The sequence below is a fragment of the Mirounga leonina genome, unplaced genomic scaffold (assembly GCF_011800145.1).
Source record: "Mirounga leonina isolate KUSES-001 unplaced genomic scaffold, KU_Mleo_1.0 Mir_125, whole genome shotgun sequence".
In the NCBI taxonomy this organism is placed as follows: domain Eukaryota; kingdom Metazoa; phylum Chordata; class Mammalia; order Carnivora; family Phocidae; genus Mirounga; species Mirounga leonina.
In genome coordinates this window covers 41,584,754-41,611,188 of record NW_023270305.1, presented here as the reverse complement: position 1 = coordinate 41,611,188, position 26,435 = coordinate 41,584,754, and the positions used below count along the sequence as shown (strand labels likewise).

The 26,435-nt window shown below is 43.2% G+C and overlaps 1 protein-coding gene across 2 annotated transcripts; it reads left to right on the top strand.

The window, feature by feature from the left end:
* The first annotated feature begins 297 nt into the window (after positions 1-297).
* STAMBP (STAM binding protein) lies at positions 298-25,374 on the top strand. Of its 2 annotated transcripts, none has more exons than XM_035001289.1 (10): positions 298-355; positions 2,236-2,453; positions 12,205-12,280; positions 12,568-12,663; positions 13,966-14,332; positions 16,289-16,413; positions 17,290-17,427; positions 22,557-22,669; positions 23,254-23,353; positions 24,714-25,374. In XM_035001289.1, exons 2-10 carry the CDS (start codon positions 2,251-2,253, stop codon positions 24,768-24,770), a joined length of 1,275 nt encoding a protein of 424 aa, XP_034857180.1. In that variant the 5' UTR covers positions 298-355; positions 2,236-2,250; the 3' UTR covers positions 24,771-25,374. The 2 variants fall into 2 exon arrangements, with proteins under 2 accessions (XP_034857180.1, XP_034857181.1); XM_035001290.1 differs by lacking the exon at positions 298-355 and adding an exon at positions 453-849.
* Positions 25,375-26,435: the final 1,061 nt, after the last annotated feature.

Here is a 26,435-nt window from a genome sequence, read left to right as displayed (position 1 = left end):
TCGCTTCTTGAATGTTGATTTGTGGATTTGTGTGAGTGTGGTATAGGGGCTATCTGGCAGGAAACTCGACCCCAAATCAAATTAATTCTAAAAATGTAAGTTAGCTTGACCATCGGTTCCTTTAACTACTTGCTTCCCCTTCTTCCTTGTTGCTTTTCCTTTACCAAGATGGCCGCCGTGGAGCTCTCTCCTCATTGGTCGGTTTTTTCGCAGGTCGAGGTTCTAACCCCGCCCACCAGCTTGCCACCCCGGGTCCTGTATTCTTGAGAGTGAAAGGGGTAGACCAGCTGGAGTGGGCGGGGCGCGCGCCGGATGTGACGTTTCCGGAAGCTCCGAGGGTCGTCCGCGGGGACAGGTGGGGAAGGGTCCCGGGAATGTGGTGGGCCTGGGGCCCTGAGCGTGGTCGGACTCTGAAGGGGAGCGGCCGCCGTGAGTGTGGGGCCTGCGGCCTTGTCCTCCCCCGCGCCCTTGCCCGGCCCGCCGCGCGCGAGGCCATTGACGGCTCCGGTCCCAGCCAGGCCCAGCGCGTCCCCGCCTGCTGCTCTGTAAAGACCCGAAAACCTTGGATAATTTTGCCCTGGGTTGGCAACTTGGGCTTGAGGGCCTTCAAGAAGGGGGCCTGAAGCAGGTGTCAGGAGGTCCCTCGCCATTGAATACACCCCCTCCGCTCATTCCTGCAACTTCCTTTGACCTCCTCCTCATCGTTCCTCCTCAGTCTTTTATGCCACCTTCTCCCGTTTTTGCGGATGCCACATCTCGGGAGTCTTGCTCAGCCCTCTAGTACCAGGCACGGCTCGCTGGCCTTGGGAGGGGGTTCCATTCTCGACCCTACAGATCCTCTCCCCAGAGGTACAGAGGCGCAACAAGCTTCTGTTAGCTTTAATGGGCTCTAGATCGAGTTTACTAATTAGGCAACCTGGGGAAGTTTTAGATTTGCTGAGCGGCTTTCTGAGCCTCTAAAACGGCTTTGGGGGAGATGGAATGCTTCTGCATCCCTCGTAGTCCGCACAGCTTTTGTACTATTCCTGAGGGTGTTTAGAGAGGAAGCTTGGGAGAAGTGTGACCTAGAGATAGAATTGACCAAGAGAAGCCTCTCTGAGGGAGGGCTTGGAGTGGAAAACAGAAAAACAATGGATAGACAAATGAAACACATGTGAGGATTTCTGGGCAGATCAGAATCCTGACTGAAGCAAAAGACCTCTGTTGGGAAGGAGTAAGGTTTAAGACTGAAAAGACAAAATGGGACCGGTTGACATGGGGCTTGAATTCCAAAATGGATTCTACTCTAGTTTGTATATTTTAGAGCATGCTGGCTAGGGTGTGCTGTAAATTCGATGTGTAACAGATACCCAGATTCTTTTTAAAAATGATGTAGAGTGATATCTGATTGGGAGTTGGAATCTGATTCTAACAGCAACAGTACCTAGAAAGATTGTAGAATTACTGCAGTTTGAAACACAGGAAGGGAAAACTCTCAAGTTTTTTGTTGGTCTGTTTTTTTGCGTTTCAATTTACCTTTGTGCCCTTTTGTTATTTGAAGAGTGCTTAGTCTTTGAAGATAGATTTGAGTAAGTTTTTTTTAGATCTAAATTCCTTACCCTGACATGATGAATGATGTTGTGGATTGACTGGAAGAGTGGTTTAGTGAGCAGAACTGGGACTGTGAACATTCATTCCCAGACCAGTTCCCCTCACATTGTGATCAGAGATGAAAAAGTACACCAGAGAAAAATGTCGTTTACTCTCATTATTAAATAAAAATGACCAAACTTGAAACCAGCTTACAATTATCAAGAAAGTTCATTGCCTATACTGTGCCAAGTACTGGGATAGATGGAAGTGGGTAGCTGGTAGGAGAAATAATGCAAAAAATATAAGATACCTTCCATCCTTTTATGGTGCTGAGGGCAGGGCCACCTAATGATAGGGAATGATTAATATGAAGGATAGAACTGAACCCCCATTATAGTTTTACTCCCTGTACCACCTAATTATGGCACAGGTATTGTGGGCTTTTGAGTCAGCCAGTGTTTTTATCTTTGTAATATGGGCTTCCTCAAGGGTCTCAGCCTTCTTGTGGGAAAGAGACCTCGTTTGATACAAGCCACAGCCTATGGTATTTCTCTCTTAATTTCCTTGTAAGGTAGAAGTTCGGGGATGAACCATACTGTGTGCTAGGCTGTGCTAGGGGGATGGGGACCATGGTGCTCATGCCACCTGTTTTTTCTGTCTCAGAACTTCTTGGTCCTGATGTCTGACCATGGAGATGTGAGCCTTCCACCCGAAGACCGGGTGAGGGCCCTCTCCCAGATGGGTAGCGCAGTGGAGATAAATGAAGACATTCCACCTCGACGGTACTTCCGCTCTGGAGTCGAGATTATACGAATGGCATCCATTTACTCTGAGGAAGGCAACATTGAACATGCCTTCATCCTCTATAACAAGTATATCACGTAAGACACCTCCAGTTTCCTTTTTCTTTTCCGATGACTGATGGCTCACTCATTCTGCACTTGTGCTCATTTATGCTGCTCAGAATTGCTAAAACTAGAGAACTTTACGACATCATTAGCATTAATCATTTTTGCAGGCAGCTCCTACATACTGACTGTCCTTGACATTCAAAGTCATGAGTACTGAAAGTGTTATTTTCATGACTCAGTGATTTCATGAGTAAGAGACCTAGCTTTTTGGCCTGTGCCCACGTGGCCCAGCTGTTAGGCAAGAGAGAGGATGGTTAAACTACACATGTTTTGTATTGATGAATGTTTTTCCTGTCATCTCTTTATTAAGGAAGCTAATCATAGGATTATTGTTGAGGTTTAGCAGAGCCAAAATTCCTCACCTCTACTTCTTTTGTCACAAATTGAGTGATTCAGGAAAAAGGTTTTCTTCTTAACCTTTATCATAATCATGCAAATCATCAAATAAGTATTGACCACCTACAGTTTGTGTGGCTCACCATAAGACCTTTCCCTTGAGTTACTTAGCATCTTAGGGTAGGCAGCATAAATAGAAGATGGCCATGCATCTAACAGGGAACAACTTCTAAAGCCCCAATGATAATGAAATGATGTGTAATTTAGGAAGGGAATAATGTTAAAGGGTCTCATTTATAATCTCTAGCCTTGTTCTTTCGTAATACCAGGACCTTTAGAAAAATAATGACTATAATGTGTTTGTATAACTCTTAATAGTTCAGAGTATTTCACCTGCATTGTTTCATATGATCATAGTTCTAAGTACATGAAGTAGGGCATATTGTCTTTCCATTCTACATGTGAGGAAGCAGGCTTTGGGTTTAGTGATATGCTTTGTTCCACACTTTAGAGTGAGAAAACTCAGATCTAACTTTTTTTTTTTTTTAAGTAGGCTCCACACAGGTCCACACAGGACCCTGAGCTGAGATCAAGAGTCGGATGCTCAACCAACTGAGCCACCCAGGCACCCCTAGATTTTCTGACTCTTAATTCAGGATTAATCTACAACATAGGTCTTGTTTTTTGTTTGTTTTCTTTTTGGTAATGTTCTGTGAGTTGAAGCTAGAGTTGAGACCATAGTTTTGAGCCACACTGACTATTTTTTGGTTATTTTTTATTATTTTTTGAATAAGTAACGTGCATATGGTAGAGAATTCAGAAGGTACGAAAAGGTATATATATTTAAAACCTAAGTCTCCTTCTCCCTCCCTTTTCCCCACACTCTCAGTGCCCTTCCCCAGAGGCAGTCCCTCTTATTAGTTTCCTACGTGTTCTCCTAGAAATGATAAATGCATTTCAGTTGTATCACATTCAGTTTTTGATCACATGCTCTGCAGCAGGGTTTGTCAACCTTGGTATTGTTGACATTTGGGGCAGAATAGTTCTTTGTTGTGGGTGCTGTCCTGTGCATTGTAGAGTGTTTAGTAGCATCCCTGGTCTCTATCCAGTAGATGCTAGTAGCACCCTTTCCCCCCTCCCTGAGTTGTGACAACCAGAAATGTCTCCAGACATTACCTGATGGCCTCTAAGCGGCAAAATTGGCCGAGTTGAAAACCAGTGTTCTAAAGAAAAGTAGCCTAGAAGTGGACTTCCTGGGATTCGTACTGTGATTTTAGAGTCCCTTCGGTAGAAAAGGGACTGCTCTTGTCTCTTTATTTTTTAAGTTTTTTTAAAAGTAGTGCCTGTTTCCTCAGATCGTGCATAACATGCCTTGTTATGTGACCTCAGTGTTGATAAAGTTACATAGAATTATAGTTACATTTTTGCTTCTCTTTGCTATTATGAGTTTTTCATTCCTCGGCACAGTGGGCACAAAACTTACTTTCCTGAGAGGTTTCTTTGATTACTGTCCCTTTCTTCTGCTGCTGGTAGAAATAATATTCTTGTATATTTCCAGTAATCTTGTAGAGAGTTCTCCCAGAATGAGCCCCTAGGGCACAATTCTTCAAAGAATCATGGTTGAGAAAGTTAAATAGAATCATGGAATCACTCTATCAAGTATTTTCTGGAGGACCTTCTGGGTTCTGTTGCCCCTCATAGAAAGTGCTTTGAGGGCAAGGACCATATTCATTCAACAAATATATATTGCGTACGTCTGCTCTCTATTTGGCACTGCTCTAGGTCCTGGATGTATAGGAAGTAAAATGGCCCCTGCCCTTCTTAGTGTACCTTTCTAGTTATGGGAGAAGACAATAAACAGGTAAGGAAATAAATGTCACAGAATAAGGCAAATGCTAGGAAAGCAACAGAGAGAGTGCTGTGACAGAGAATAACCAAGGGTATCAAATAGAGTAAGGTCTGTCTGAGCAGGTAAAATTTAAACCGAAACTTGAAGGATGCCACCGAGTTGGTCATTCCAAGACCCTGGAGCAAACAAAGTGTTTAAAACAGGTATTACTGTGTGTTCAGAAGCTCTTAAGTAGGAAATACCTTAGTGTGTTCTGAGGATTGAAAGAACATCATTGTGTTTAGAGTGTAGCAAGTGAGGAGGGAGAAGGAGATGAGGCTGGAGAGGCAAGTGGGGCCAAATCATGCAGGCCACAATTAGGAGTTTGCATTTTATCTTGACAGCATTAGAAAGCCATTGCAGAGTTTTAGGTGAGGTAATGACTTAATTTTACTTATATTCTGAAAATATAAATTTGGGCTACTATGTGGTAAATGGAGGGTGTGTTAAGAGAAGGCAGGGTGGGCGCCTGGGTGGCTCAGTTGGTTAAGCAACTGCCTTCGGCTCAGGTCATGATCCTGGAGTCCCAGGATCGAGTCCCGCATCGGGCTCCCTGCTTGGCGGGGAGTCTGCTTCTCCCTCTGACCCTCCTCCCTCTCATGCTCTCTGTCTCTCATTCTCTCTGTCTCAAATAAATAAATAAAATTAAAAAAAAAAAAAAGAAGACAGGGTGATTAGTTAGGAAACTCTTATGGCAATTCAAGGGAGAGACCAATGGCAATGGCGTGAAGGAGTGTGGCAGCATGGAAAGAAGCAGGTGCATTGGCATTCTGGAGGTAGAGTCCATGGGACTGACTGATAGTTTGGGAAGGATGATGGTGTCAATGTTGACCTCAGGTTTCTGCCCTGAGTAACTTCAGGATGTGCTGGCCCATTTACTGAGATGGGGAGAATTGTATAGAAAAGGGGTTGAGTAGGGAGGAGATTCAAGAATTCAGGCCTGGCTTCTTTGACATGTTAAGGTGTTAAGTTTAAGATGCCTGTGAGATATCCAGTAGGAAGTTGGACGTACCAGTCTGAATTGAGGAGAGGTCTGGGTTGGAGACAAACCCAGAAGTCCTTGGCATTTGGGTGGTTCTGAAGCCATGAGAGCTGCTGAGATCTTCTGGCAGATGGGTCTTAATTGGGGGTCCAGGAACCCCACAGGGATTCACTGATGGAATGTAGGCTCCATGAACTCAGTTGGGAAAAACTTTTCTTGTTTACTAACCTCTAACTGAAATTTAGCATTTTCTTCCATTTTGCACAGTAGTATTAATAATATTTGTAATGTCACCAATAGGAATCGATATTTTTATTACGCATTATGATTGATGCTGATATCCCAAAATAGGATTTACACTTACCTCTACTTCTGAATTACAGTACAGTTATTAAAGCCACAATTAGATCCTGTTGTGTAATGTATTAACAATGTATCAGTAAAGAAGCACATAGTACTGTTTTTATATTTTGAAAACTGTATTTCAGGAGTATTGGTTTTTTTTGTAATCCTTCATATTTTATATTATATCTTTAAAAAATTATTCTGAGGAGTCCATAGGCTTCATCAGGTGCTAGGAGGATTCATGACACATTCAAAGATCAAGAAACCTTGATAATAAGACTGTAGAATGAGAAGAGCCTCGAGGTTGGTTAGGTAGGGAGGGCCAGCAGACGAGACTTGAAGGGAGATTTGAGAGTCAGGAGGAAATCCAGGCGAGAATGTTGTCATGGGAGCCAAAGGAGGCCAGTATTTGCAGGAGAGTGGCCAGCTGCGTCAGAATGGGTCAGATGGGGTGGGTGAGGTTTTGAGGTTGGTGTCGTGATGTCACTGGTGATCTTGGTAAACAGTTTCACTAGAAGGACTAAGAAGACATTAGATTGGAGTGGGCTGAAAGGTGAATGGACAATAAGAAAGCAGAGACCATGAGTATAGTCCAGGGGTCAGCAAATGTTTTCTATAAAGGGCCAGATAATAAACATTTCTGGCATTGAAGGCCATTTGATCTCTGTTAGTGTGATAACACACAAATGAATGGGTGTGGCTGTGTTCCAACAAAACTTCATTTACAGATACAGATGGCAAGCCAGACTTGACCTACTAGTTGTACTTTGCCAAGCCCTGGCATAGATAACTCTTTGGAGGAGTTTGGGCAGAGAAATAAAGTAGAAAAATGAGGGAGTAATTGAAGGGGGACAAGGAGTGCATGAATGTGTGGTGTGTGTTTTGAGATGGGAGATTCTAGAGCATATTTTTTGCTGATGGAACGGAAGCTGTGGAGAAGGAGAAGCTGATGGTACAGCACAAAAAGTGAGAGCTTAACTGTAGCAATAAACTCTTGAATAGGCAAGAGGAGGTAGGATTAAGAGTACACAGATACTTAAATCGATTTTGTTCTGTGATTTGGGGTTACTTTGAGTGACACGAATATCCATGTTCACAGGGAGATCAGTATGGGAATCTGTCCCTGTATATGGGGGCCCACTGATGGGACCATTTAATACGATGAAGTGGGCCTGCAGAAGAGCTCAGTGAGAAGGGGGTGGGATGTAGCAGCTCATTTATTTACTTTGTTAGATTTGGAGTTTAATTTGGGACTTTGTTGGATTGGCTTGACCTGAAGCAATAAATGTAGTTACTTCCATTTTTTCTCGCCGGTATCTTTAAGACCCTAATTCTGGTTTTGTGAACTGACAAGCCGTAGGAGTTGCGAAAAAGTTCTGGCTTAATATTCTTAGTCTGTTTTTCCACCGCATTTTTCTTGGTATATTCTTGTCAGTAACAGTGGCTCACTTAGGCAATTATTACAACTGAGGAGAGAGGAGGGAGGGGAGCAGGCATCTACCTCACCACTCCTCTGCCTCCCCCACTATTGCAAGTCATTGTTCCTGACCTTTTGTGGATACTTTAATTCCGGATTTTAAAAGGCATGTTTGTTCTTTTCCTGGGGCAGTTCAGGCATCTTAATGATCTGAAGCACATTTCCCTCTCAGAGGTTTTCCCTCCTGTAGGAATGCTTTGCCTTTTGCAGACCCCAGTATAGCAGGATCTTCAGCATATTAAATCAGTACATATTTTCATGATGAGCACAGACAATAATTCAGGCCGTGAATTCTTTCACAGCTTTTTATGGTCATTGACTAGGCTACATAGAAGGGAGTTACAGAGGACTTAGGCAATTCTTGTCTGCTGTGTGAGCCTCCTATAACACAGACCTGCTTTCTGAAAATGGTCTGTCACCTGTATCAGAAATGTTTTCCTTGGGGCGCCTGGGTGGCTCAGTCTTTAAGCTTCTGCCTTTGGCTCAGGTCATGATCCCAGGGTCCTGGGATTGAGCCCCGCATTAGGCTCCCTGCTCTGCGGGAAGCCTGCTTCTCCCCCTCCCACTCCCCCCTGCTTGTGTTCCCTCTCTGTCTGTGTCTCTCTCTGTCAAATAAATAAATAAAATCTTAAAAAAAAAAAAAATGTTTTCCTCTGGGATTGGGGCTTATAGACTAGGATCTGTGATCATGCTCACTTTGCTGATAATTTCCAAGATTGGAAGAAATGAGAGGAGAGTCCTTCATCCATCCATGTTAGAGAATTTCTGCTTGACTCTTTGAATTAGTTATTTGTATAGAAAATTAATATTCATGATTAAAACAATTTTTTTTTTCAAACCATCCAGCAAGGGAAATACTAAAGTGAAAAGAAGAGTCACATCCACCAGAGATAACCACTGTTAATTTCTTGTGTATACAGGAAAATGTTTATGTCCGTGCAAGCACATAGGCTCCTGTGTTTATTCTTTTTTTTCTTAAAGCCTGAATGAGATCATACAGTATATTCTGTTCTCCAACTTGCTTTCCTTCCATATCAGGACATACTGATACATCTCATTCTCCTCAGGGCCATTTCTTCTGCCTGGAACAGTTTTGTTCCAGATCTCTTCATGGTTTCCTCTCTTCCGTCCTCAGTTAAATGCTATCTTCTCGGCGATGCTTTCCTTAGCTGCGTGATCTAAAATCTCACTCCCTCCCCTGTCACTTCCTGTTCCCCTTCCCTATTAATGTCTTTCTTCTAGCACTGATTATATTTTTTTCTTTTATTGTCTTTCCCCCCGCCACTGTAACGCATATCCTGTGGGGTGGGATTTATGACTGTTGTTCACTGCCCAATCCCCAGCCTTTACAAGAATGCCTGATCCCATAGTAGATGCTCAATAAATATCTGTTGAATGAATGAGTGAACGATTATGTTGTTTTTCGCATTTGGGTGCAACATAATTTTTTAAATAATCCCCTATTGATGGACATTTAAGTTTTTAGTTTTCTCTATTTTTATGACTAATGCTATATTGAATAGTCTTATACACATGTCTTTGTATTACTGTGTAGGATAAATTCCTAGAAGTGGACTTGTGAGTTTAAAGGATATACAGATTTTAAAATTTGAATAGTTGTCTCTCCTCCCCACCCCCAGCAAAATTGCAGTCCTGTGATAGTACAATGTATTATCAAATTACAGTCCTGTTAAAAGTGTATTTCCTTACACCCCTGTGTACATTGGTTATAATTAACCTTTAAGCCTTTGCCAATCTGATAATATGGAAATGGTACCTCATCTTAATTTGCATTTCTTTTATTGTAAGTAAAGTTGAATACCATTTCGTATATTTACCTTTTGTATTTCCTTTTCTGTGTATCTCTTTTTATCCCCATTGTCCTAAATATTGTTTTGCTTTTGTTTTTCCCTTTGCTTTGATACATTTACCCTAAGTTGCAACGAGATCTAACCCCAGAGAACAGTATACCTCTGGGCCATGGGTATTCTATGCCTACAACGCTTCTAGCCCTGGTGTTAACCATCTTCATCTGTTCTTGCTCACACTTTTTTATTTATTAGTAAAAACAATCATATAGCATACAAAGCAGTCGTAGCAGATGGCTATGTGCTAGGCACTGTGCTCAGCACTTTTTTTTCTTTTTCTTATTTATTTATTTATTTGTTAGTTAGTTAACCTATAATGTATTATTAGTTTCAGAGGTAGAGGTCAGTAATTCATCAGTCTTACATAACACCCAGTGCTCATTAAGCACTTTTTTAAAAAATCTCTTTAAGTGTCTCAGCAACCTTATCAGGTAGTACTAGTTTGTCTCCATATATATAATATATGTATGGAAACTGAAGGGTAATGAGCCCGAGTAACTTGCTGGAGTTCACACAGCTAGTCATGGCCAAGCCAGGATTTGAGTCCAGGCAGCGTGGCTCCAGAGCCTGCCTCCTCACCGCTGAGTACTTGCCTCCAGTACGGACAGTGGGTTGTGTTGTCTGTTCTGGTTTCAAGAGACCCTTCTGCCCATATGTTCCCCATTCAGAAAATTGACTACAGCTGCTGAAACAAGAGAAAGGTATTCATGTACGCATCTAGAAGTTTTCCCTGTACTTAAAAACTAGATTCCATTCCATGGCTCGAAATCAAAATAATAGAAAGAAGTGTATGATGAGAGGTTTCCCTCCCACTCTTGTCCCATCTACTCTTATTTCCCCTGCCCTCTACTTCCCTTGGTTTCCTGTATTACTGTGTACTTAAAAGTAAACGTGTATGGGGTTCCTGGGTGGCTCAGTCGTTAAGCATCTGCCTTCGGCTCAGGTCATGATCCCAGAGTCCTGGGATCGAGCCCCGCGTCGGGCTCCCTGCTCCGCGGGAAGCCTGCTTCTCCCTCTCCCTCTCCCACTCCCCCTGCTTGTGTTCCTGCTCTTGCTATCTCTGTCTCTGTCAAATAAATAAATAAAATCTTTTTAAAAAAAGGTAAAAGTGTATGTACATACACACATAGAATTGTCCCCCTTTCTTACATATCAGGTGGCATACTATATGCACTTTTGTGTACTTTGGGGTTTTTTTTTACTCAGCTCATCTGAAGGTTTTAAGACCATTTTATTCCTCAAATATTTATTGAGTGCCTCTTCATACAGGCACTATGGTGGCTTTAGAGGGACTTGCAAAGAAGCACAAGACACAGGAATCTCTGGTCTCGGGGACTTCACAGTTCTTCAGGTTGAGAGCACAAGTGAATATAAAGTGTGGTGGTCATGTGACATGGTACTGTCTTGGCTGATTCAGGCTTCCATACAAAGCACATTCAGCCTGCTAAAGTTACAAACAGGTACCTTGGTCTTATAGAGCCAAGAGAGAGTTACTGAATTATGGGTCTCTTGAACATTAAGAACTAGTCTTACTTATCTTAATATCTTCTTCAGGGCTTGATGGGTGGACAAATGAATCTGAATTTTAAATATAGACTTCAAGGAAACTGTTTTCTTTTTCCATGAACCCAAAGGGAAGAGGTTTAAAATCATTTTGATTTAAGAATTCATCCCTGCCTGAAGGGTCTTGTCAAATTGGATTGAAATGAAAATTTCATGTGCCTAATATAGAACCAAGGGAGGAGGCTCATTTAAAAAGAGTTTGCTTTGGTGGGGGTCGAATTCTTTCCCCTTACTGAGGCTTCCTCCTCCATTTACTCCTACCCATGGGCAGAAAGTGGAAAAGAGTCAGTTAGTCCCAACTATGGTATGGTATTTTAGAGCTGTGGGTAAGCTCCCCTCAATTGATTTGTTTTGGGTCTCAGCTTGTATTTATTACAATTTAGTTCTGTTGAAAGACATCTTTGTTCGGTACCCTTCCAACAGTCTGGGGGCATTCCAGGAGCCATATAGAGGCAGAATGATATAGTGGTGAGAAGAGTAGACTCTGGAACTGGCCTGCTGAATCTGCCACTTTGGGTTGTGACAAGTTACTGAACTTCTATTTGTTTTCACTGTTCCCAAGTAGACATCATAAACGTTAGAGATCTGTGAATTGATTCAGTTTATTTTTCCCACTGAGCTTTACAGCCATGGATGAAACTGAAAGAGAAAATCTAGCACTTAGTTTCTCTAAGAACTCTTCATCAGGACCATAATGCACATCACACATGGAACACGCACATACTACACACATACAACACATGTACTGTCTAAGCATCTCAGTGTTTAGTATGATGCAAGGAATATTCTGTTTTGAAGGCACATGAATCCCAAAGAAAAAGAAGCCAAAGTTAAGGTCACAGGCCTAGAGTAGTCCTGGAACATGGGTTTTCTCAGCCTCCTGCCCTTGGTTGCCAAACCGTTATTTGAAGAAGAATTTGTGACCGAGGCCCTTTCCTTTGGAAACCTGTCACGGTCATAACAAGAAAAGAATCTCTTTGGAGGAATATTTTTGGGCACAGGGTAGGTTTGCTTTTCTTCCCCCCTCATCTTTTTAGTTGTGGGAGTCTCGTGCTTCCTGCACAGCAGATTTGGGCGAGGAGGGAAACACACGGTTAGAGGTGGGTGGGGAACATGGTCACTGGGTGTGTGTGACCCCTCCCCTGCATGTCTGGAAACCCATCTTGTGGTGGCCGCAGGACAAGGAAGTTGCTTTTCTTCAGAGTCTGTTGGACATTTGGACATTGTCTTTGCATGATAATGACTCTGATCCGTTCTTTTAGGCTCTTTATTGAGAAACTCCCAAAGCATCGAGATTACAAATCGGCTGTCATTCCTGAAAAGAAAGACACAGTAAAGGTGGGTCTTCATTTTCACTGTTGCCCATCTAAAAGCTTCAAAGCAACACAGACTAACTTCAAGGTAAAATTAGTGGTGTCCTCACCTGAGCTTCAAATCCTGCACTGGGAGATAAGGCCATTTCACCAGATCAGTTATGAAGTAGCAGGTATGGTACAGTAGGGGGTATTTAACATTGTTTTTAGAAACATTGTTGCCATTGCCAAGTTGACTTAAGTCTTTTTTACTTCTCTACTTAATTAGCTGGGAATTATTCTAATTCTTGGTTTTCTACTTTTGTGTCTCAGAAGTTAAAGGAGATTGCATTTCCCAAAGCAGAAGAGCTGAAGGAAGAGCTATTAAAACGATATACCAAAGAATATATAGAATATAATGAAGAAAAGGTAAGTATATAAGAGCAAAAAAGAAAAAAAAGAAAGAAAGAAATTATTTTGGTTTCTTAGGCTGTGCCCTGGCATTGCAATACAATATTTTAGCAGATCCTGTGATTTTAGTGTCATATTTTACTTTTTTCAGCAAAGGCCAGAAACTCAAAAGAGTAGAACACACGTGTTTAGGCTGAGGATTCTTTTTTTTTAAGATTTTATTTATTTATTTGACAGAGAGAGACACACCGAGAGAGGGAACACAAGCAGGGGGAGTGGGAGAGGGAGAAGCAGGCTTCCCGCGGAGCAGGGAGCCCAATGCGGGGCTCGATCCTGGGACCCTGAGCTGAAGGCAGACGCCCAACGACTGAGCCACCCAGGCGCCCCTAGGCTGAGGATTCTAACACAGATTTAGCCTACTTGTCTTACAAGGTGACTTGAGGGATAGAAAATCTTGTTTGCTATCTCTAGAGTGAGAACCTAAGAACAGTGAAAATTGTCACTAAAACATAAGTTTTTAGGTCAGCTAATTTTGGGGTGTTGATTCACATTTGGTTATACCTGTTTATAATAACTGATTGCTCTTCAATCTGTTTTCAAATGATTCTTGTTAGGGAGAGTTAGTTTAAGCACGTGGAGAAACTCCCAAGGCACGTCTATGGTCTGTGTCAGATGTGAATACTCACTGCGGTTGCAGGCCCTTCCACGTTATTTTGTAGTGCTCTGCTGAGCCCTGTTCTGAACTCTGATGCTGAAGATCAGCAGAGAGGTAAACAGCTATGAGGTGTCTATTTCTAAGGGACTGAGTGAGTGAAAACCTTATTGAAGGAGATTATTGCTTGATATTTCTTGTTAGTTTAAAATGTAAACTCTGTATTGAACTAATCACCAGGACAATTTTGGAGACTTCCTTTTGGGTTAAAATTCAGTAAAGACCCCCAATACAGCAGGGTCAAGTTTAGATTTGGTTCTATCTTTCAGCCTTACTTGGGATAAAGAATGTATACACAGCACAGTTAGAGAATAAAACTGTAGGATACAGATTATGAGGTGCAGAGGGTAAGTTGCATCAAGATTTCAGTAAAGACGAAAATGCATTAGTAAGAGCCATCGGGGAAGGATGGTGAGGGGATTGGGACCTTCGCTGTCCCTGCAGAGTCGGGCTGCGGTGGCCGGCTAGACACAGGCAGTGAGGGAAACACGAGGGCCATGTCGGGAAATGGGGCCTGAGCAGTCACTCGGCTGCAGAGCCTTGTCCTCCGGAGGTGGGAAGTCGCCCGAGTGTCATGTGTAAGCCTGACTCCTCTTCTTTCTTTGTAGAAGAGAGAAGCAGAAGAGCTGGCCCGGAGCGTGGCCATCCAGCAGGAGCTGGAGAAGGAGCGGCAGAGGGTGGCCCAGCAGAAGCAGCAGCAGCTGGAGCAGGAGCAGTTCCATGCCTTTGAGGAGATGATCCGGAACCAGGAGCTGGAAAAGGAGCGACGGAAAATCGTGCAGGAGTTTGGGAAGGTGGACCCTGGCCTCGGCGGCCCCCTGGTGCCGGACTTGGAGAGGCCCTCCCCAGACGTGTTTCCCCCGGCCCCCGTGGCGTCCGCGCAGTCTTTGGAGTATAATACGGCCGTGAGGCCTGCCAAGCCACCCGTGGTGGACAGGTCCTTGAAACCTGGAGCATTGAGCAACTCAGAAAGTAGTGAGTCTGCTTGCTGCTGTCCTCTTCTGTCTCAGTGCCAGCCAGGCAGAGTGTCATTCTGGGGGCTTCAGCCCAAGATCACCTCCATGATCCCGCTCATTAGACCCTGGTCACAGAAGCCCCTTTGGTCGGTATTGTCATGCTGGGTCCTGTCACACTGGCTGTCGTGTGAAAGTGGCCGTTGCTTCAGCCATATAATTTACCTGGCGCAGGTTGCTTTTCTGAAGAGCTCATAATATCCTTGAAGGTCAGACCGTCAACTTTTAAGGATTATACAGAGATTCAAAATGTTCAGTGAACTAGAGTCCACTGTTGGCCCTGAAATTTATAGTACCACTTTATAATTCAACAGTTGACTTTTAAAAACTGAAGACGGGCTACTGAGTCGCGCTTGCCTTGAAAAAAGTTCCCAATCCTTAAGGAGCTTGGTCAAGGGAAATACTATATGCAGTCGGTGATGATTCAGGCTAGCCATAAAAACTATTGGCAGTCTTTCCTCCTCTCACCACTGATAGGCCATCTGAGACAGTAACAGTAGCAGCAAAATGATGCATATACCTCGATTAGTAGAATAGATCATTTGGGGAAGGAACTGGCCTTCAGGTAGCATTTAAGGAAGTGAGCTTTGCAGAAGATCCACTTATAAGGACAACGTAAGAGTGGGCAGAGGGTGCCAGACTCTGAAGCCTGGCCTTTAGGATTTCTTCCCATGGACTTGGCAGGCTTGTCTCCCACTGCTCTTCCTTCATCCATATTCTGTGCTCCGGTCAGATTGGGCTGTCACGTTCCCAGAGCAGCCCCTGGATTATCCTATCCAAGGAGGTTTGTTAACATTTGCCCTGAACCTAAAACCTCTTTTCTCTATCTCTGCCTTCCCCTGCTTTTCTTAAAGTTTTGCCAGATCCCTTTCCTTTCGTTCAGATTGATGCTGTTCTCCCTAAGACTCCCAGAGCTCTTAGTATCTGTAATGCAGTTGAGATCATTTCCCTGATAGTGTAGTCATTTGCCAATAACTAGATTTTAACTTTTTCCTGTTTGGGGCTTGAGTCTTACTCATATTTGTGTTTCCTGTGATCTGAGCACGGTGTGCACACTGGTGTGCACTCGGGGAGTGGTTGTGGAATTGCAAAGAAAGGACTATGCCGAGCCTTCCTTCAGAATCCTCAGATACTGCCATTAGACTGCCACGTGACTGCCTGCTCCCTGGTCTGTTACCTCCCCAGCAATTCAGAGCTTGCTGTTAAATGTGCAGAAACAGAACATCCTTTTCTTTTTTTTTTTTTTTTTTTTGAAGATGTGACCACGAAAAACACCCCCTAACTTGAGCCTGTGGTCTCTCTTGCAGGGCTTCTCCCTGGTGTCCAGCAACTGGGCCCATTCTTGGCATTCTGAACCAGGCTTATTAGCTGTTCTGTGCATTCATGCCTCTTTTGAGGACCAGAATGTGGGGGGGTTTTTGTTGTTTTGTTTTGGCATTTTAACGTTCTTCTAAATGAATAAATTCAGAATTAGTTACCCAAAGTATTTTCTGTTACCCAGAATGTATCTGGTGTATTTTTTTGAAAGTCCTACTCTCCAATATTCTTATCCGAGGTAAAAGAGAGATTTAAAATAAAAATAAAACTCAGTTGAATGAGGAGGCTATTTTTTTTTTTTTATCCTTTGTATGAGATTGTGATAGAGAATTCCTGAATAGCTCAGGAACTTGTTTTAAGTAGTAGTTTACTCTTGTCTTAACTTGAATGGTTAAAGCCTCTTTTCTTAAAGTAATGTACTTGCAGTGGCTCTGGCCACAGCCCTCCTCCTTCTCATCCATTAGGATGAGATTCCCCACTCATTGTCCATAGTTCGAGAACCCCAGTGACTTGGCATTGCTCTCCCAGGGCTGCCAGCTCTGGGGTCTGCTTGGGAAGGCTCTTCCCGTGGTCTCAGACTGCTCTCCTTTCTCCACGACAGCTCCTACGATCGATGGACTGCGCCATGTGGCGGTGCCCGAGAGGCTCTGCCCGCAGTTTCTCCAGCTAGCCAGCGCCAACACAGCCCGAGGAGTAGAGACATGTGGAATTCTCTGTGGAAAACTGGTAAAAAACAAGCACTTTCCTTAGCTGGGACTGTTCCTTTCCCCTTGGCTTCCTGTGACTCTCAGAGAAGATATCCAGGGTCAGTTACTGTTGGCGACGATCCCTCTGGAGAAGGAACCGGGGATAGCATAATGCAAAGTTACTTTGAGTTTGGTGACCTTGCATTTCGTTGATTTTCACAGTCCATTGAATTGAACGGATTATTTTCATGCTAGTAGTAAGAAATAAGTAATTCTAAACTTGGTAGGAAGAGCCAGCATTACCTGTATGTCAGTTTTTGAGTACCTCCTTTATGGTAGGCCTGGGAATATACAATATGTAAGGCACGTAGCGTGTGTCCACAAAACGTACCGGAGCATTTTGGAGAGATGGGAGATATACTCCCAAAGATAAATAACACGCTGAATGGTATATGCGGTAGAACGCTAGGAATTCAGAGGAAGGAAAGGTCATTGAATAGAGGCACTTGAAGAACTCATTGCTAACTGCTGAAGGCAGAAATGAGTGAAATGTAAAAGACTGGAACTGAGCCTTAGAGAATGAGAAGGGCTAAGAGAAGCAGTAAGAGGGAAACTACCTTAGATTCGAGCAAAGGAAGAGAAATGGTACTATCCCAGAGCTTCTTGGTTTGGCTGCAGCTGGAAATGAAATTCCCACAGGGCTGTGGGTGCCGGTGGCTTTGCAGAGCACCCCCTGAGTGCGCATGAGCAGCCGAGGTTGGGAAGCACTGAGTGAGGGACTCGGGGCACGAGTCCTCGTGCTGGCAAGGGAAGGGCCTTCGTCGTGTAGATGTTTACCTTGCCACCGCTGTGACAGAGTGGGGTTGCACAAGTGCCAGGGAGTGGTGACAAGCTGGTCTGTTTTCTCCTTTGACAGATGAGGAATGAGTTTACCATTACCCATGTTCTCATCCCCAAGCAAAGTGCCGGGTCTGATTATTGCCACACTGAGAACGAAGAAGAGCTCTTCCTCATACAGGATCAGCAGAGTCTCATCACACTGGGCTGGATCCATGTAAGCAATCCCGAGCTCCCCGAGGGCCAGGCTCCTCCTCTCTCCCCATGTTATAAACACACTGCTTATTTCTTTCTTCGAGCAAAGTGAACTATATCCAGAGTATTTAGGTGATTGTTTTTCCCTCTGTCAGATACACACTCGACTTCCCTAGCATACTCGACTGCTTCTACTCCAGTATTGATTTCTGGGAACTACTTAGGGCTTTTTAATTTTTTTAATTTTAAAAAACATTTTAATCAAAATGAACTTGTTTCCCTAAAGTCCCAGTTCCCCTGTGAGTGTGAATGGTGATAGGACGCTGGCCTAGAGTATATGTGGGTATTGACTGTACAGGCTCTTTCTACTTCATACAAAGGATATTCCTGAAAGGTATATAAATCAAAATATTTTAATGAGCCAAGGAAGTTAATTCAGATGCTTGCATTCGGTCTTTGTTAAAGCAGCATACACCTTTATGTAAACCAGTTGGGTCACCAATATGGCGAATTTTCAAGTGTTTATTTATTGTGCGTAACCTTCTGGTGATATTTAGGTAAAATGTAATTCCATCCCTAAAGATCATTCTACATTTTTCTTTCTATTCCTTTCCAACCCCTCACTCCACAGACCAAGCTACTTTTCGTGCTGTGTGAGAGGCTTACATACAAACGAGTCTGCTCATTTCTGGATTTGGGGAGGTGTGTTACACTCGGGAAATACTTACCCAGGAGGCAGTCCCATGTGCCTCTCCTGTCTGCATTCCATGACCTAAATGTTTGCCTTCTATTGGGTACCCCCTATTATAGTATGTGGGAGGTAGAAAACTTGTTTCTTATCTGCCAGAGGATACAAATTTGAGTAAGATATGGTTTTAGTCTCATAAAGGAGATTAGACAAAGGGACAAGTAATCACTCTTCACATGAGGCAGAATGTGCCAAGTGCCTCCAGAGGTGTGAACAGCACTATGGAATTCAGAGGAGGGAAGGATTGCCCCTGGCTTGATTTACTAGAATTTTGACAAGATAGGCTAAGGGAGAATTCCATATGCAGGGGCGGGCAGCATTGGAATAAGCAGACTGTGTTCCTGAGACATTGAGAGGTCTGGTTTGTTGGGGTTTACGGTTCATATCAGGAAACCGTTGTCGATAAGCTTTAATGTGATACATTGGAGCAATGTTCTGGGGGGGTCTTGGGTAGATAGGCAAAATAGTTCTGCTTTTTAGTAAGTGGAGAGCTTTTAAAGGTTTTTGAATAGAGCAGTGATATGATCAAAGCCATTCTTAGAATATCTAAAATAAAGGCAGTTTTAAAGTAGGTCGAGGCAGAGAGATCATATAAGAGGTTAGGGTGGTGATAGAATCTACTGATGAGAGCTAGGGTGATGACATTGCATTTGGGAAGGAGATGAACGTAGGATTTCAGAGGATGTGGGGAATGAGTAAGAGGAAGATGAGTAAAAGCCACTGGTGACTTAGAGAGCAGGCCTGACTCATGGGGGTGGCAGTGATCATCCCATAAGCAGAAACAGGGGCTTCAGGAGGATAACTTCCTTTAGAAGTGGGGTAAATTGTGGGTTCAGTTTTGAGCATGTTGAATTTAAAGTATGTATGAACATTCTGGTGGTGGAGGTAGTTATCAGGAAGTTGGAAATGTGGCTGGGACTTGGGAGCAAGGTCAAGGTGGGAAAGGGATTTGGAGACCTCTGCATAGAGCTGACCTGGGGGGCCTTGGGACTGGAGGAGAATGGAGAGCAAGAAGAGATTCACCAGTAGTTGGGGGCAGGCTGCCCAGGGGAGCATAGGGAATAGTTGGTCATGAAGCAAAGAGGTGGAAGAGCAGGGGGAGGGCAGTGTTACGGCACAGAAGCCAGAGGAGGAACGCTGTAGGGGTTGAGGAACTAATGGGGATTGAGGTTATGCTGATGGTGAAATGTACACTATTTTTTTTTTTTTAAAGATTTTATTTATTTATTTGAGACAGAGAGAATGAGAGACAGCATGAGAGGGAGGAGGGTCAGAGGGAGAAGCAGACTCCCTGCCGAGCAGGGAGCCTGATGCGGGACTCGATCCTGGGACTCCAGGATCATGACCTGAGCCGAAGGCAGTCGCTTAACCAACTGAGCCACCCAGGCGCCCGAAATGTACACTATTTTTGGAAGAGTTTAGTTCACAGGGAAAGGGGGAAAAATGGGACAGTGATTTAAGGAGGAGCCAGGTTGAGAGAGTATTTGCTTGATTTATGGCTTAACATGAAAGGTTTGAACATGTGTTTTGTTTCGATTTTGGTTTTTCTGAAACCTTTATATTGGAAATATATCACATAAGAAAGGACATAAACATAAATGTACACTTCAGTGAATCATGAAGCAAACATTTGTGTGCATACATGACCCATTTGAAGAACGAAAACATTATGAGAGGCATGCTCCCACCCCGATGGTCTTGCCCTGTCACACTTCCCCTCTGATACAGGTAATCTCTCTCTTTCCTGGCTTTTCTGGAAATCCTTTGCTGTCTGTACAGTTTTACTACCTACATGTATATCCCTGAGGTAGGAAAGTATTCAATCAAAAGTACAAAAAGGGGGCTCATCTTCATATGCAGTAGGAAACACTCATCCTTCTGAGACAGAATCGAAGGAAGAATTCAAAAAGATACAGAGAGATTTTGGAGGTTCTGTGTGGAGGGGTTGATGAAATTCATTTGATTCAACACGGTTGCCATCTCGATGTGCTGCCTGGCCAGAGGGGAGACAGGTGGTTTTAGGAACTGGAGGAGATGGGGGAATGTTCGGGGAATTACTGTTTAGACTGCAGGTAGAACTCAGCCCCAAATGAATAAAAGGATTTCTAAAACTGTGAGGTCCAGCTAGGAACAAATTTAGAGCTGAAGTTGATGGTATTTCAGCTTTTTTCCCCCTGTGATATTGCTGTACCATTCCTTCCTAACTGGGGATTAAAAACAGAAAAAAGCAGAGGTTTGCTCAGATCCTAAACTTGGCAAGAGGATTATGCAGATCAGTTCTTCCTTCTGTACTTTGCCAGCTATAAATCAGGTTCCCTGGTCCAAAAGTTTATATGGTCATGTATTGCTCACCAGCTACTGGGTACCGGGTGACCCTCCAGCCCAGTATTCGAGGCCGTCCTTGAACTTTGCCTCAGCCCTGCCTTAGCCCGCATTGCTGTCCCGTGGCTGGTCCGCTCCCATCCAGGCGCCGAGGCTGCCCCCAGCATTCAGTCTCCTTGTTCACTTCTGCTCCTTTGGTTTATTGTTTTCTCTTCATAAAAATGCCTTCCTCTGTCTCCAGCATGACAGACACAACTGTTTTTCCAAGAAATTCAATTGTGAAGGGAAGGAGAAAAAGAAAGCACAATAGAAGGGAATAGAGGCTCAAGACAAGGTTTTTTGATTTAGTTTAACAATTATTTATTGAGCTTCTGCTGTGTGTCTCTATATTGTCTTTCTAGCTAAGCCAACTTTAGAAATCAGAGGACTAGATCAGCTTGTGTAGGCCTCGTTTGTTCCCAGTTAAAATTCCTTGTTTTAACCGTGGGATGAAAGGTGTTGGCACAGGCCATTTGTCCTGTAGGATCCTATAATTAGGTAGACACTGTTTTTCCCTTGTGGTCACCAAAGTTCGTACTTGCCCCGCGAGGACCTGTGTGTGGATTTGCTGTCAGCACTCAGCTAACATGTTCCTGGCCTGCAGACCTCTTCCACAGTGAGCTGGCCACGGCTTTCTGTGGAGGGGTGCTTCTCAGATGAGGCTGCATATAAGAATCATTGAATCAACTTTATTTCTATTATTATTATTACTATTGTTATTATTATCATAGGTGGGGAGAGGGGCAGAAGGAGAGAAAGAATCCCAAGCAGGTTCCACGCCCAGCATGGAGCCCAATGTGAGGCTTGATCTCACAACCCTGAGATCATGACCTGAGCCGAAATCAAGAGTCAGATGCTTAACTGATTGAGCCACCCAGGTGCCCCTGTATGAGCTTTTCAAAAAAAAAGTGTTTCAGGATGGATATTTCTAGGGGTGGGGCCCAGGAGCCAATGCTTTCGACAGGCTCCTCGGGAGCTTCATTTTGTACACAGCAGGTTTGAGAACGCTGATCAAGTACACTTATTTATGTTCTGGCCTTTCTGTCAGTGAAGGTTGGTAGTCTTTTTGAGTCCTACTGGGGCTGTCTTTTTCCATTCTTGTTATCTGTATTTACAGCCCTCTAAGATGAACATAAGGCATTATGCGACTCTTCATTTGTGTACAAACAGTGGTGTGCTCAATAAAACATTAAATGATTGAAAACAAAAACATTAAATGATTGAAAACAAATGAGATAAATTGAATGCACATTTCGATGGTGCTGTAACGGATTACCCTCAAATTTCAGTATCTTGGTCCTTTTCCCAAACAAGATAGGGTTTTTTGTGTGATTTAACTACCGCTGTGCCCCCCTGCTTCTTACATCCTTGTATGGTATGCTTTAGCCATAGGACAACGTTTGCCATTTTTGCCTGTAGAGCTGCACACTCACGCTTGACCTTTTTTTTTTTCTTTAATATTTTATTTATTTATTTGACAGAGAGAGACACAGCGAGAGAGGGAACACAAGCAGGGGGAGTGTGAGAGGGAGAAGCAGGCTTCCCGCAGAGCAGGGAGCCCAATGGAGTGCTCCATCCCAGGTCCCTGGGATCATGACCTGAGCCGAAGGCAGACGCTTAATGACAGAGCCACCCAGGCGCCCCTCATGCTTGACCTTTTAACACCTCTCAGGAAGAAGAATCATTCACCCAACTGTGGTTTAAGTCCTTGACTTCCACCATGTTGAAGTATTGGACGGCATCTACCATCTGTTCCAGAATGGATGACTCTCCATTGCAGAGAGAGAGCTTGTGAGGGGCCAAAAAAGTCTTGATGGTCAATTAGAAATGATCATTTCTTCACATAGTCCTGTTAAGCTATACTTGTTTACAGTGCTCAAAAGTAATGAACTTCAGGCGTACCCCATCGTGACTGCCAATGGCTTTGTGCTGGAGAAGGGGATTGTGGCCAGCTGTTGAGAAGTCTTTGTCTCTGTTTCCTTCATGGGGTAGGCTTGGCTGTCTCCCTGAGGGGGATCTCAGACGTGTTTTCCTCTTCTCAGACTCATCCCACACAGACTGCCTTCCTCTCCAGCGTTGACCTACACACTCATTGCTCCTACCAGATGATGTTGCCGGAGTCAATAGCCATTGTTTGCTCCCCCAAGTTCCAGGAGTAAGTCCATAGATGCGGTTCGGGGCAGTACACGGGGCTAGTGGGGAAAAGCCTCTGAGGAAAAGGTCTCTGTTTGGAGGACCTTGTTCTTGGTAAAATACGTAGATTGTGGTATTCATTGGCTGTTTTAAAAGGTTACCTTTTAAGCACCATATCCTGATACACCTACTATGTTTGTTTAATAAAGATAATCGAACAACAATTTCGATGCTTTTCTAAGAAAAGGACATAAGAAATTTGAAGTGTTTGACTTGAAGCAATAGGAATTTTAAGACTGATGTCAGATTAAAGAATTTCAGAGTCAAACAGATTATCTCAGCTAACTTCTTTTTCATTCTAAATCCTGTTATTTACTATGAATTCTCCCAGCACAGCTAGTGTGGTGGCAGTGATGAGTCATTCTCTAACTCTGATTCATTCACCAGAGAAGAGACCTATGTGCCAGCATACTTTTGAAGCTGTCTCAAAATGAACTCCGTGTGTGTGTGTGTGTGTGTGTGTAAGCGCGCACGCATGCATCCATGTGTGTTTGGGACTAGGGAAACACCTTTGCTTGATTCTGCACCTGCTTTTTCTTATTGCAGAACTGGATTCTTTAAACTAACTGACCACGGACTAGAGGAGATTTCTTCCTGTCGCCAGAAAGGATTTCATCCACACAGCAAGGATCCACCTCTCTTCTGTGTATGTATCTATATAGAAGAAATTGGGGCTCTGCTTCAAGCAGGGAAGACAGTCTGAGCTGATGAGGTGCATTGTCCTTTCTGACCCACATAGAGGATCAGCCTTGTCACTTATCTTTGCAAATCTTCCTAAAAATGACATAAGTGGGAAGCAGTGTGGGATAGGAATGGATTTGAGTCGTAGCTCTGCCATTTAAGGACTATCTTGGATTAGACTTAATCTTCCTGGGCCTCAGCCTACTCATCTGGAAAGGGGGATGATGATGATAATACCTACTTTATAGGGTTAATGAGAGGCTTAATTGAAGGAATATACAGAAAGTACCTGGCTTATTAAATCTTAGTATTTTTCCTTCATCAACACCAGTTGCTAAGCCTGTACTTCAATAAAAGATTTGAATTCAAAGGAAAGAAGCCACTTAAGATTGATAAGGTATATTTGATTCTGAAATTCTGCTTAAATAATAAGGATTTATTTTTATGACCTTCTTAGGAAGTTTTTTTTTTCCTAAGTTATATGCCATGAATAAAAAGTTTCAGTTGCTGATAAGATCAGTATGTTTCAATTTGCCCCTCAAATCTAGTAGATTACTTCACTCCATGCAGGCCATGGAGTGTTATTTCTTTTGGGTTCACCAAAAAGTGACCAGTCTAGAAAAGGGACTCAGAGCCTTGTCACATGAAAGGAACTGGGGATGTTTAGAGGAGAACCTCAGGGAGGATCTGAAAACCGACTTTAGGTGTTAGAGGAATTATTGTATGAAAAGGTGTCGAGTGCATTTCATAGGACTCCCAGAACTAAAACTAAGTCCTGATGGAATGACAGTTTTCAGCTGAGTTTTGAGAAAGAACTTCCTGACAGATCTGTTCAAAAATAGGTCAGTCTGCTTGGAATGTAATAAATGTCTAGGTACCAGGATGTTGAAATAGAGGCTGCAAAAGAAGTGCCCGCATTTTCAGTTTTTCAGTTATAAAGGCCCCTTTTGCATGCCAAAACTGAGCATTCCCCAAGTGACAGTGGGCGCACTGTATTAGCTGGTTGACACAGTGACCCCACCCCCAAAAAAACTAATGAATTCAGCAATTCTTTCAAATAAATGTAAATTTCGTGACTGACTCTAGGATATACATCCAACTGAAAAGTAAATGAAGCTATGTGGGCCCACATTGATTGAGGTTACAGGTAGGGATTGGGGAGTCACTGATTCCCAGGCCCCTCACTGTAACTGCCATGTAAGTAGCAGTCTGGCTTCCAAACTGGAAACCACTAGCCAGAATAGGCATGTTAAATAAGAAGGTTTAAAAAGTGACTTCTTAGAATTTTCCAGGACTTTCCCTTTCTTTCTTTTCCCCTGTTGCAGAGCTGCAGCCATGTGACCGTTGTGGACAGAGCAGTGACCATCACAGACCTTCGATGAGAATTTGATTCGAACACTTCCCAAGAACTATAAAACCATATCAGTGTACTGTAGCCCCTTAATTTAAATTTGCAGAAAGCTCTGGAAGCTTTTTTAGACAGAATTGAAAGTGAGTATCACCTGGGGGGGAACTGATTTTATATTTCTGGTTTAAGAAGGAATAATTGGCTGTATTTTTTAGGCAAGTGTGGAAAATAGCATGATCATGCTAGACAACTTTTCAGTCTGTCTGCAATTATAACTTGAAAGAATGGTGTAATGAACACTTAATCTATACCCTTTGTTCTAGATTCACCAGTTGTTAACATTTTTTTTCCTCTAAACTATCTTTCTAATTTCTCCATCAATTTGTTTATTGCTTACCTCTGAAATTATTAAGGGCATCTATGCAGAAATTTGGAAGCCATTTAGAAAATCTTTGGGTTTTCCTGTGGTTTATGACAATATTAATGAAGCTTATTACAAGGGTGAAGGGTAGCTCACTATGTCTGACCAGATGGTGAGGCCTGAAAACCCTAAAGAATGATTTTGTCAGGAAGTATTGTTATCTAACAAGTATTTCAGGATATTTTTTTCCTCTACAATAAAATAACAATTAACATATTTTGTGTGTGTATGCTCAAGAGTGATCTGTTTGATCAAGTATTGTGGAAACAAGCTAACTAAAAGGTCTGGTTGTTTGGGGAAAGGTGAGGGAAAAATGGAATTTGAGCTGGGCTGACATTGAAGGTGTGTCCCAGTTCACTGTTAACTGCTCAGTGTCATTTGTCTGCCTGTTGCCATCTTCCAGAGCTGTGAAGTTCTCTGTTCTTTTGGTGTTGTCTCAAGTGGGTCATCCCGTTCACTTCCTTCTTATGCCCTGAAAGCTTTCAGCTAACGATAATAGAGCCTTTATTTGCAGTGCCAGGTTACGCTCCAGATGAGTGATTACGTTCCTTTGCCACCCCACCCTACCAATGTTATTATGTTGACTATGTTTTTCTGACTCAGGCAACATCTAGGAAGGTGTTTGAAGCTGCAGTTGGTTCTATATTTCTCTTTCTATGAGCTGAGCCTAGAGTTCTAAGGTGGCCTGGAAATAATGGGATTGTTAGTGACCCCTCAGGTGAGGGCAGGAGAGTAAATACCTTGTATAGGAGAAGAATGAGTTTTTATGTTAAAATTCTATGGGAAAAAGTCTGCAAATGTATGAAGTTTTGCTTCATTTTGAAGTTTTGCTTCATTTTCATGTTTTGTGTCCTTGAATATATTATGTTCTTTATCACTTAGGTTAGTGTCCTTGAACTTTTCCCCCCGGAAGAACCAAGTCTCTATTCTTCTCCTCGTGGGTTCTTAACCCCTAAAGTATCAGAAATTCTTTCTTCTGCAGTTCTGGTGGAGGGAATGTGGGGCCAAGGGAGTCTGGGGAGGAGTCTGGGCAAGAGTGCCTCTCCTCTCACTGCCTTCCTTTCCCTACTGTGGCCCCAGAGGCAGCCTGGACTGTCCCACCTTGCCTTAATAGTCCTATAACTGCCCCAGTCTGGGATGTTCCAGGAAATTCATCCTTCCTTTCCATGCTCAGGGCTACTGCTTAGTGTAGGACCTTATTACCCCTTACTTGGACTAGTGCAATAATAGGCTTTTACCAGGTGTCTCTCTCTCTCTCTCTCTTTTTTTTTCAGTATT

Excerpts from the sequence above, each read along its gene's own strand:
- STAMBP (XM_035001289.1), top strand. The coding sequence starts at position 2,251 with ATGTCTGACCATGGAGATGTGAGCCTTCCACCCGAAGACCGGGTGAGG. Across the intron at positions 2,454-12,204 it reads CTCTATAACAAGTATATCAC|GCTCTTTATTGAGAAACTCC; the intron begins GTAAGACACCTC and ends CCGTTCTTTTAG. Across the intron at positions 17,428-22,556 it reads TCACACTGGGCTGGATCCAT|ACTCATCCCACACAGACTGC; the intron begins GTAAGCAATCCC and ends TCCTCTTCTCAG.